This window comes from Anguilla anguilla, chromosome 18, assembly GCF_013347855.1.
Source record: "Anguilla anguilla isolate fAngAng1 chromosome 18, fAngAng1.pri, whole genome shotgun sequence".
NCBI classification, from domain to species: Eukaryota; Metazoa; Chordata; class Actinopteri; order Anguilliformes; family Anguillidae; genus Anguilla; species Anguilla anguilla.
The window spans coordinates 5,560,229-5,572,636 of record NC_049218.1 but is presented as its reverse complement, the minus strand read 5'-3'; the positions used below and the strand labels follow the sequence as shown (position 1 = coordinate 5,572,636).

The 12,408-nt window shown below is 42.5% G+C and overlaps 1 protein-coding gene across 1 annotated transcript; it reads right to left on the bottom strand.

Annotated features, from left to right (window-relative positions):
- Positions 1 to 1,295: 1,295 nt before the first annotated feature.
- LOC118218325 (ectonucleoside triphosphate diphosphohydrolase 6-like) lies at positions 1,296 to 7,662 on the bottom strand. The gene is made up of 10 exons (XM_035400917.1): positions 7,635 to 7,662; positions 6,428 to 6,463; positions 5,593 to 5,687; positions 4,898 to 4,968; positions 4,559 to 4,623; positions 3,908 to 4,006; positions 3,238 to 3,390; positions 2,787 to 2,843; positions 2,324 to 2,436; positions 1,296 to 1,573 (listed from the first exon to the last, which is right to left on the bottom strand). Exons 1-10 carry the CDS (start codon positions 7,651 to 7,653, stop codon positions 1,493 to 1,495), a joined length of 789 nt encoding a protein of 262 aa, XP_035256808.1. The 5' UTR covers positions 7,654 to 7,662; the 3' UTR covers positions 1,296 to 1,492.
- Positions 7,663 to 12,408: the final 4,746 nt, after the last annotated feature.

Below are 12,408 nucleotides of genomic sequence, written 5' to 3'. Positions count from 1 at the left end.
GATCAGACAGCTTAGGAAATGCAAGCTGGGTTTATTGTCAGGAGCTTAGCACTTGTTAATAGCCTACCTGAAAATAGCCCACTGGGCCGGGTGTTGGTGGAACCGTTCCCCAGGTGCAGAAGCCTACGTTTTGACGACACGCTTCAGAATGGGTGACTCAGTGTACAAACCTTGTCACAGTGCATGGTGACAGCAGAATGAATGTGCTTGGAATACTTTGAAAAGGTGTCATGTGGTAAATGGTAATGGTAAATGGACTGCATTTATATAGCGCTTTTATCCGAAGCGCTTTACAATTGATGCCTCTCACTCACCAGAGCAGTTAGGGGTTAGTTGTCTTGCTCAGGGACACGCCCAGAGCGGGGATCGAACCGGCAACCCTCTGACTGCCAGACAACCGTTCTTACATCCTGAGCTATGTCGCCCCTATGTGTGAAGTGGAGATTCACTCATTCACAAAGCAGAGCCAAGGTGAACTCCACCGAAAGGATTAGACTTTGAATCCTCTTCGGTAGCTTTGATATGAGCCTGTCAAAGATGTCAGCCTTCTCCTTCAAAGAAACGGCACACTGTAGGTGAGCCAGTGAGAAGTTGCCCGTTGCCACCCTGTCAGAAACTCCAGTCCAGTTCCCTACAGCTTTCATCGATTGCTTTGGTCCCAGTCCAGTTCCTACGATTGTGGAAGGATGCATAACTCTTCAGTGAGTGCCTTAGAAGCACACAAAAGCCAAAAACTCCAATATCACCCCCCGCCCCCCCCCAAGTTTACAGTAAGTAGGCTATATATTTTGTTTACGATTGGCTGATGCAAGACATTAAAGAGAAAACCCTATTCCTTTTAGAGGCATCAGGGTTCCCGAAGCAGTCTGTGTGTTCAATCCAATTACTTATGGAGGAAGGCAAATAAAAGGCCTACGATCTGTTTCAGCCGCATCATCTGTCTCTTCACTGCTGTTTGGTTCTGCAGAGCAATGTGCCTCTGCCTGCAGAATCAGACTGACACCATACCTAAATAATAGTCATTTAGTATCAGTAGAATAGACAGCATTGTAAATACTCCAAAATTCACTTGATTTGGAATGTGAATGTGTGTGTGTGCATTGGGCCTAATAGCATGTGTTATTGAAACCAAGGTCTTCTGACAGCTGCTGTAAGCCAATCAAACAGTGTAAAAAAGTACTTAAGAACATGGGAGATTGGGGAAGGAATCTGCCATAGTTCTACATGTATATAAACAGGGAGTTCTTTAACCAATCTGACAAGCAGAATCTACAAAGACAAATGTGTACAGTATGTTAGTGGAGGGGCAATGAGCCAACTTGCTTTATTGTTTCATGACAAATTTCTGTCATTTGATTCATTCATACAGTAAAGAGTCGAGACAGCAGGAGAATCGACATAGGGAAACCATGTTACACAAAGAAGGCAAAATATTTGAAAAAGATGGGCGGCCATCTTGTCTTCATTGCCCGTGATTGCAGGGATCTGCTCACTAGGTTGACTGCGAGTTCATGTCAAGCAAAGTCGCTCCTAGCGCCCAGCTGGTATCCTTGCCCTTTATCTTCTTCACCAGCTGCGAACGGAAACATTGCATGGCAGTTAGACAGTCCACATAATGCCCCTTCCGCACAGAACCTACCGACTGCACAGTAACGACCAGGCCTTCCATTTCCAACGGGACCGGAAAGACCCATCGCGTGCGGCCGACGACGGAGTTTAAACCATCTGCATTTTGCACTTGCGCTCGATGATATGCAACAGTGGGAAAGATCGGCAGGACATTGAGGGTCAATCAAATTCTTTAACAGGATGTGGTGCTACATGGGATTGCAGTACTGGTCCAATATAGCTGTGCATTGTGCTGGTTTTTGCCAGTTGGCACAAGAGCAGTTGATCACAGTTAGCTCACCATGCCTGATTACTTTGGTCTGAACTGGTTCCTGATTTAAGATGAAAATAGAAAGTATCAGACCCTGTGGCTCTCCAGAACAAGGGTCACAGGCCCCTGCTCTGCCGGTGTGTGAAACATGAAGGTAAATGGCGGTCAAGTGACAGTTATTTTGAATATTACTGAGCGTGGTGCCTGCCTTTCAGCTAGCCCCACCTGCACCTTCTTCAGTATCACCTGCACAAGCTACACATTCATGTTCTTCTCAGTCTGTGCGACCCTAACTGGCAGTCTGACTCCGTGCCTCACAGTTCTCCCCCAAACTGATGCGCACGAACGCACCCAAACCGGGTGCTCCAAATCACCACAAATTAGGGATAAAGTAATAACGCACAAATTAACACTAAAACCAATACGATGTGCAGTATATTTGACCTTTAACTCTTTGTCCTTCGGAAAGCCCAGCCCTTGCAGCAGCACCGATATGTAGGTCAGGTCCAGGCAGAGGAAGGGGTGTTTGGGTGGAGCCTTCGCCATACTGTTGCACACTGCAAGACAAAAAGAGGTGGGGGGGGGGGGGGGGGGGGTTGTTCCAGATCTTTTAAAATAATCTTTCCACCTGCAGAAAGGTTGTGAGTGTAATATGATGGGCATGTCATTGTGGCTGTACACAGGGTTTTGCTTTCTCTATTAACGCTTCAGAGCACCAGGAAACAGGATATAGTGATGATGGTGAGGATATCAATGGCGATAACTGATTATTTTGATGATGTTATTTTGTTTTTATGATTTAAATGCCCTAAAAATGACATGAATATAAAGCATCACTATGGTTAATGCCACCATTGTGAGTAAAAATAAGACACTGAATAAGGTGACAGAAAGATCATCATCTTACCCTCCTTGGCGGCTTCAATGTAGTCATTTACTTTAATAGCACCTTCTTTGTTTTCAGCTAAGGAGAGAATTTAAAAAAAATTCTTCATCAGTGCTGAAGCACATTCCAGGCTGGCAGAACACGTGTGGCTGCCCAGTGAGACGCAAGAGCGCTACCGTGTAATTCAGTGCTAAAGACGGCTGTAATACACATTTCTCTCAAACTCTTTACATGCTGGATAAATCTGAATCTGAAATATAAAAAAAAGATATATCCACAGTTCCCAAACTGTTTCAAGGAAACTAATTTCCTTCCGGGTTAAATTAAATATTTCTCAATTTTCAATGATCTACAAGGATTAGTTGATTTCGAAAGGGTTTAAAATATTTGGGCCGGGCCTGTTTTTACAGTAACACTGTGTGGAATATAATACTGTGAGGAACATCATTAATCGGAAAGGCAGGGCTCCTACCAATGACCCCGATGTCCACCGCTCTGTCGTAGTAGTAGGAGAAGGCGTAAAAGTCCTTTGTTCCTTTGGCCTCCTTTATTGTTTCCACATTCTTGGAGGAGAGAACCTGCTCTGCCTTCTCGTGGCAGGACTCGTATATGGACTTCCCTGGAACTGAGAATTTTGATGAGTCCCCAAACCGATATGCCCCTCAGACCCCCGAGTTCTATTCACACCTAAAATGAACATGCTACTGTTTATGCTGTCATTCATATTGCCATGCTGAATGCGCTGCATTTGACTATTTCTGTCAGACTTAGCGCTACAGAAAATATAAAATGCCTGTTTTGTAATGTGGAAAGTGCAGCAAGAGCAGTCTAAAATATGTTTGCTGTTCATCTACCTCTCCAGGAACTCATTCATGCAATTTGATTGGCTTTCTGCAATAAGGTAAACATTAGCAACGGAAGGAGTGGTGGTGCCCGATTCTACAGATGCTCCAGGGTTGAGGTCAATTCCACTGCATTCAATTCAGGAAATTAATTAAAATTCAAATTATGAATTGAGGAAAAATGACCACAATCTTCAGTGGAATGCGAGCTGAAATGCGATTGGCCTAAACTCTGCAGTCCAGACTTCAATGTCCAGTAAAAATGATTTAAAGCCACAGAGGCACAATGATGTCCAGTACCTGCCTTCTGTCCTTTCACAGTGTAGTCCACTCCCGCATGATTCCATTGCACTGAGCTTTCAGGAGCCAGGCAGGGGCTGACCATCTCTGTACCGCCCTCTATTGTTGAACCAGGGAATACACACCGTACATGATTTTAACAGCAGGCTGTCTACATGTTCAGAAGAGTGCCTTCACTTGAATTCCTCCTCTGGCACGGGCATTTTGACTGATTAGCATAAACACTAATTACACCTCCCAGTGGTGACATAGACACAGTTCATATTTCTGTCCGATTGTGTTCCTTCTTTGTGACTTGTTTCTACAGGTTCCCCTGATTACTGATGGACTTCTGACGTACCCACAACTTAGTGTCATCATAAAATACACAGAGATCATCACTGGGGTAAACACTATGTAAAGTAAAGAATAAACAAAGAAATTGATTACAAAGTTCTAATTTAATCCCCACCAGATTAAAAAAGGAAAAAAGTATTCACACCATTCAGCTGATGTCAGTTGTTTAAGCCAAGCTTCAGCTAAACCACATGAACAGGTGGCATCCTATGAATTAATCTTGCGCTTCTGTTATTAAAAGATATCAGATAATGGCTTGTTTATGCATCTAGTCTTTAAAAAAAGGCAATGTTTGAGAAAAGGAGAAGTACATACGAGGCTGGCCTTCCACTCCTCCCAGGATCGCCAGCCTGGCTGACATCAGGCCAAGGCCCAGGTAGCTGGAGAGGCGAGACAAAGAACCACGCACTGAGCATGCTCAGAAACGGGCTAACAACCCTGCTAATGCATGGCACCCAGACAGTGTTTCCTCAACAGTACACAGCCGCTCCATGGACTGAAGAACAGGTTTCAGTTATATACAGATGCTGAATAATTAAATGTTACAGTCTATGTACAGCACACGTTGCAGTACTGTGCTTTTTTCCATTTGCTTGCAGATACGGAAGCCTTGGTATTCAGTGCTGCCCTCCCACCATTGCAAATGCTGCTTACCTGCGTGAGTGGAGTCTGTGGGGGTGATTGAACATCTGTAACGGGATTATGGGCGAGGTCTGCGTGGATTTCTGCGGGGTAAAGTACAGAAAAACATTATCAAAGTTTACATTGTATTAAACCAGGCATCAGGCTAAAATGCACACAAATTATTCAATTAATCAATTAACATATACCGACATGACACAAATTATGTAAACATTGTGCTTAAAGAAGTTTAGTACTCAAAACTTAACTGTGCCCTTTCATCTGTTACTTCTGTAAACCACAAGTGGTAAGGACATTATGTGCCCATTAGTCATTTTAAATAAAGTATACAAACCAAAAACAGTTTTATTTGCATGAATACTGTATTTTTATGCAGAAAAATACTGGACAAAGAAATACATGTTCAAGCTGATTATAAAATTTCCAACAGCAAGATACATAAGACTGCTCAATTATGCAGGTATGAAGAAATATAGAAAGGCGTAGTGATTATTACTGGTTTAACACAAATGCTAATTATTACTTAATTTTTGTTTTATGTTGATTTTATATTTCTTACCTTTTTTTACCAGCCTTTAGGATTAAAGCTACATTTGCAGATTAAGCAGTAAGATGGGAGGCCATCACGGTAGTATGGGTGTCTAAGAAGAGCTCTGGCAGCCTTGGGGGGAAAGGGGGGGGGGGGGGGGTCAAACCTGCCACCTTACCTGGTTTGGGTCCTGTGGGGTGAAAGTGATCTGCATGGAGCCCCCTCCTAAATCCAGCACGCCGACTGTAGACTCATCTGGACCGTTGAGTTTGTCTGCAGGGACAGAAGGGCGGGGTTAGAGACCCCAGAGCTTCTCAGCAGTGGCCATGCGATGCCCTGTGAGGGGGAGGGGGGGGGAGGGGGTGAGCCCCGCCAACTCTTCTCGTAGTGTGCCAAACCGCCAACTCTCCCTGTAGCACACCAAACCGCCAACTCTTCTTGCACTGCAGCACACTTCCAACCCTCTTCATGGCGGACCAAACCACCAACTCTCCCAAAGAGTTGTCGAACCCCTAGCTGTCCCCACAGAAAGCACACACAGGCGTCTGCAGTTGCCCACATAAAAGACTTACTATCCTGTATCTGAAGGAGAAGTTGCTCCTGAACTAGATACAGCTCTCCAGGAACAGGGCTCCCCGGCCCTGTTTTAAGAGCACACAGGAGCGTGTGTCCAGTAGACCAGAGGAGAGTGGGAATACGCTTTGGGAACTGATACCCTCCCTCCCTGGGTGATGCTACCTGTATGCCCCATGGGACTCCCAGACACTCGGCACTGGTGCTGTTAACACATATTTCAGGACAGCGAAATCATCGCTGCGCCAAGGACAGAAACGCTAGGAGGAGTTTCTTTCTGTGCCATATTGATTCATATTGATGTTGTGTTAAAGCTTTCTTTCATTGATTTTTACGTAAACTGTATTGGATTACTGTATAAAAACATAGCAAAAGGGACATGAACCTAAATATGATCAGACATCAACAGCAAGAGCATATTCAAAATGCAACAGTCTCACCTATTAAGAAGTTGATTGTGATCCATGCTGCAGTACCTGCATTCAGAAGGGAGGAGAACATGGAGTTAAGTTTAAAGTCAAGATGTGTAGGAATGAGTAGCACCACTGTGCAGCACAGCTTTACAAGGGCAGGTGAGAAAGTTATTTACTTAAACAGAATTTAATTAAACAGAGTGATAATCGAGTTGAACACAGCCTATCGTTTGAGCCAGGAGATATACTCTCATGCTCATGCAGTCCAAACTCCATCTGCACTGGGGTTTTCTAAGGAAGGTACTTTAATGGAGACGCGTTTGCACAGACTGGTGATGCGGTGTGTCAGAGACAAAACTCTTAACATCTCTTAAGACGCAGCTGAGATTTCCAAATAGGCAATAAAACCCTAAAGTGAGTACAGCAGCCTGCATTACAGCTGCACACAGTCACCTAGCTCCCCTCGGGCTTGTCCCATATCCCCCTCTTCAATTTACAATAAGACTGCAATATTCTGAAAGGCAAGGGTAATCTCCACCATGATAAGCAGCACAGCACAAACTTTGAAAAACCCAGATTGAGCAGAGTCCGCCATTACTTCAGAGAGAAATCCCAAGGAGCTGTCCATTAGGCTCAGATCCATAAAACTATATCCTCCTGACTAATGTAGCTCATAATAAAATAAGAGACTTGGGTAAATTGGCTATTATCTAAACTTCAGCAGGGAAGCGTAAAAACTAAATTTGAGTGCTATATTCTGAATGTTCATTTTCTTGTGTGCGTGATGTTCTCATGAAGGAATACTTGCTATAAAGTGACAACTTATTGCTACAAAAATCACATGCTCTAGGCTCATAACCTTCTCAAGGATTGAACCTGGCCCCATCACTCATGATTAAATTAATCACTCTTCTCAGTATTAATGCCTAACATGCATTAATATTGCCGTGGAAGGAATCATGGAATTATCTGTTTAGCTTCCATTTTAGTCATCTATGAAGTCTGCCTTTTGTGTTGGAAGGTCAAAACAAGGGTGAACCATGATCTTTTTCATCTGTTTAAAGGCAGAAAATCTCTAAAACACTTCCAACTGATCTCTTCAGTGACTGACAACAATAAATGTAGGAAAAAATGAAGCTGCATTCACGTCTACCCCCCCCCCCCCCCACCCCACCCCCACCCCAGCATAGGGAACATTGGCTGGAAAAGCTGTGGTTAAACACGTAGGCCATACCTTCGTCTTTGCCGTCCATTATAGACACGCTGTCCCCACTGGGGAAGGGCGACTCCGTAAAGACTGCCCGTACCTGGGGGCACAGCCATTTTCAAGCCATAAGCATCAGTATTAGCAATATGGCTAAAGTGTAACTTCAGTGTAACACATGGAATGCATGTACTAGGCCTATGTGCTGTACGCCAATCCACAATAGTACATTACTCGACTAGATCATGTTTTAGGCAAGTCCTGTATGTTTTTGTTTTGTTTTGACACGCTACTCGTTTTTGTCCTTTTAATATTGCCATTCTGCAGAAATTGTTTTTGCTTGTATACGATCGCTTGATATTTTCCTAACACAAACAGAAGATTTTCCACGCATTCTCATTTGTATTATGCAGACCTTATCTCAGGTAATAAAATTTACAGTCCCTATCAGGCCCGGACCATCCATTAGGCAACTCTAGGCGACTGCCTATGGCAGCAGAAGACGTGGAGCATCTCAAAGTGTTACCATGAGAAACGACAATAAGTAAATAGAGTTGAAGTCTAGCTGTACATTCTGTTCTTCCAGATTGTGTTGGAAATGTGTTTATATGAAGGTATTTATAATGCAACAGAAATGTAGCTAATGTAACCAATGATTGCTAGTATGGATTACTTTTTATTTTATCGTGGTTTTGGAGCGGGATTTTTCATCTTGCCTAGGGTGGCAAAATGATCAGATCTGGGCAAGCTCTCACTCGCAAGGACGAGGGAAATATAGGGAAATATTAAACAAACACACAAGCACACCCTGGAGGCAGTGTAAAGTTTGTGTAGATCGTTAAAAACGTACTGCTCAAAATCCAAATTGCGCAAGAAAAAATGTGTAAGTCAAAAGGCTTGTATGACATGTCCCTCCCCTCCTCTTGCTGGTGCCTCTACCTTGTCCAGAAGGCGGTCGGCTTTCTCCTTAGGCAGTAACCGTAGCCCTGCTGTAGCTTTTAGGACCAGGCGGGTGCTTTTCCACTGGGACTCAGGTACAGTCGTCTTGGCAAAATCCAAAAGCTTCTGGATCCCTTCCCTACACTGAAGGACCAGCCCAGCCCCGCCCCGCAAGGACAGTGTGAAATAATGTAGCATAAAACACGGTCATGCAGTAAGCCAAATAAAGGGTACAAGGTAATTCACACTAAAAATAAGGAACGTGGCATTCTTAATTGTCACAAAGCCATCTACCTCATCTGGATTATCCGCATATGCAGACAGACCTGGGTTTATTGCTTTAGATTTTGCATCGGACAAAGTTGGTGCTCCTAGAAAAAAAGAAAAAGTGTATAAAAATGTCAGCCACCGCATGTGCAGCATTAGTAAAGAAACACACATAACACACCATGCCCTGTTGTTCAGGTTTACCTGATTTACCTGAACTGATGTTGTAAATGCCTTTTCTAATGTCTGTATGTGCCAAACAGTGGGGCTTATATTCATATTGATGGCAGGTGCTTACTGGCCTTCAGCATATGACAATCACAGGTTTGACAATTAAGCCAAAGCAGCACTTATGTGGTTTAGCTTAATATTTCAATGCGATAACTGTGGTCATCCTGACAGCCATCAACAGAGCTAAATAGAGCAATGCGTCGATGCTTCAATAGGAGTTTGAAATGCAAGCAAAGCAACATTAGTGCTTCAGTCACATTAATATATCATGTCCTATGTTCCCAGGGTCCTATGTTCCCCAGCTCTACATATGTGCTCTCCCAGGGTCCTATGTTCCCCAGCTCTATATAGCACATTTGTTGTGTTTATATAGCTGTTTTGAAGCCTTGTTCCAAAAAAATAACTGGATAATATTTATGAAATATTTTAATTTGAAATGGGTCAAATTTGACCCAAACACAATAGGAGGGTTAATGTGTGTTAACAGAATATTGAACTGGGGAACATAGGACCTTGGGAACTTAGGTCCCTGGGAACATAGATACGCACCCGTGCATTCTATGGCATATAAGGCAATAAGAGTTATTTTTATCAGAACGCAAGTCAATTAGTGTAAAACAGACTTAACTATCCTGGGTTCCACAGAAAGGGAGCGTATCTATGTTCCCAGGGTTCTATGTTCCCAGGGTCATAAGTTCCCAAGGTCCTATGTTTCCAAGGTCCTATGTTCCCAGAGTCCTATGTTCCCCAGTTCAATATTCTGTTAACACACATTAACCCTCCTATTGTGTTCGGGTCAAATTTGACCCGTTTCAAGTTAAAATATTTCATAAATATTATCCAGTTTTTTTTATTGGAACAAGGCTTCAAAACAGCTATATAAACACAACAAATGTGCTATATAGAGCTGGGGAACATAGGACCCTAGGAACATAGGACCATGGGAACATAGGATGCTGGGAGAGCACATATGTAGAGCTGGGGAACATAGGACCCTGGGAGAGCACATATGTAGAGCTGGGGAACATAGGACCCTGGGAACATAGGACCCTTTGTCATGTTCCCATTATGTGCCATATAAATATGGGGAACATAGGACCCTGGGAACATAGGAATGACCCCCCACAGAAACGGCATTCTATCTGCTAGCGCGACTACTGTAAGTAAAAAATTCTCCAGCAACTTTGACAGATCACTATTAAATGACCAAATTTACGTAAAGTTCAACTTCATATTAATTTGTACAATGTGTGATTTAATCTGCTCAAATACAGAATCCTATCTCACTTTCTCCAGATCTGTGCGTACCAAGGCCCTCTCGGAAGCGATGTGAGACTGCCGGCATGCTGAACACTGAGCAGTGACGTACCATTTTTTTCAAGCTGAAACTTGAAGACGTGAATCCGTGTCCCAGTGCTCCCCGCATCCATCATAATCCAACGGTCGGGCGAGTTCGGTGGGGACACCGGCTTGGAGACCACCGGCTTTGTTACACATGTCAGGTAGACCATCATACTGGTCAGGAGAAGAAACATGCCGGATAACTTTGGAAACTTCATGTTGTCCCAGTGACAGGGACGTGCTGTTGTTTGTCCCAGACTTAAGCGGGCCCCATTCCTGGTCATAGTGCCCACTGCCAAAGAAAGTCTTGGTTATTACATTGGAGAGATTTGTTTTTACCGGTATCAACTCTGTCTCTCCCTCAGAATGACTCATATCTGGCTCCCAAATACAGCCATGTTAGATTGACCGTGTAGGCCTAAATCTGGCTTATCTTGGTTATTCATAAAGACATAATTATTTTGGCAAAATGTATGAAAGATTTTATAATCTAAAAAGCTTTCCACGAAAGTTTGTATTGCATTCATATTGAGGAAACAACACAGACAATATTTCATAGTCACATCTTGTTAATAGTTCTCAATTATGGCTAATTGGAGATAGCTTCCATGCCAAGCAGTTTCCCAGTTTTATGTACCTTCCCATGATTACTTTTAGACAACCTAACACACTTTAGACTTCAGTATTCCACAGATTACAGAAACCAATGCAGTATGCTATCATTTGAAACCCTGCTGTTTTCATAGATGACCGTACCCCGTTTATAGTGCAATATAGATGATAATTTACTGGGGGAACATTTCTTTTTAAATCTCAGATCATTTCTGGGGGAGAGGATCAATCCATTATTTTGATTCTAAATTTCCACACACAGATTGATGATCAATACAAACTTCATATTGCCTTTCTGTGTCTTTTATTAGCCTGCTCATATCTTTCGACCAGGTCGTTAACAAAAAAGAGAACGTGTTCTCAATCATTTACCCAGTTAAAAATATTCAAATAAACATATTCATTCAGACACTGAAGGTGCATTTTTGGACGCGTTGTAACAATTGATACATTGCAGAATTTTAGCATGCACATTACATTTGTGAATAGACACGTGTTTTCAAGGACCCCCTCACATATGTATCAAACAAATAATTTCATATCAGGACTATTTCTCCTGATATGTCATTCAGTTTGTCATTCATATTTTATATGATTTTAATGAATGTATAAGATATTTAGCCTAATCTTTTTAAAATTATAATAATAATAATCTACCACAAAAATGTAGCCAATAATTTTTTGCGGACCCCAGTTTGAGAACCACCTGTGTGAGGGACAATCTCCGACGAGGCAGTCAACTATTGGGAATTATACAACGGTTTGGCTGGATACTCAATTCTGATTGGTCCAAGGGTGGGCATTAATTCTTGGTCTTTTAACAGTTCTAAAATCAATGTGCTACAAAATCCAGCATTCTAATGCAGTTAAAACAGCAACATTATTCTTTCAATTTTGAATTATTGTTACGCCCCCTCTCCTTTTCAGTGTCCAATTTCGCAATTGATGGCAATGTTGAATCACGGTTCTAGTTACTGGCTTCATTTAGGGTTGCTAACCATCCCACAATAGGCTATACTGAATCGTCCCTTATTTGGACAGTAGAATAGACTAACAATCTATAAAGAATCTAGGTAACAAGTGACGGCGAACCTATCATAAAAGCTAGCTGGCATTCAAACCCGGTTTCAGAGGGTCTTGGAGAAACGCTATGACCGCACCATTGAAACTGCGTGACCGCACCATTTTAAAAAGCAAGACAGAGCTAGGGAGATGAATTTGATTGAACCATTTACTGGAATGGTTTCATGCAGTTTTCTTAAATAATGTAATTACAAAAATGACCAAAATTGGTACTAATTATATGGTATAAAACAAGAAGGATCTATTTTTTCTTGATAGAATTGTTTTCATAGAACGACCAGAGGTTTTTGCTTAACAAAGGTGCAAATAGAACTACTACCAGAGTTTTTGC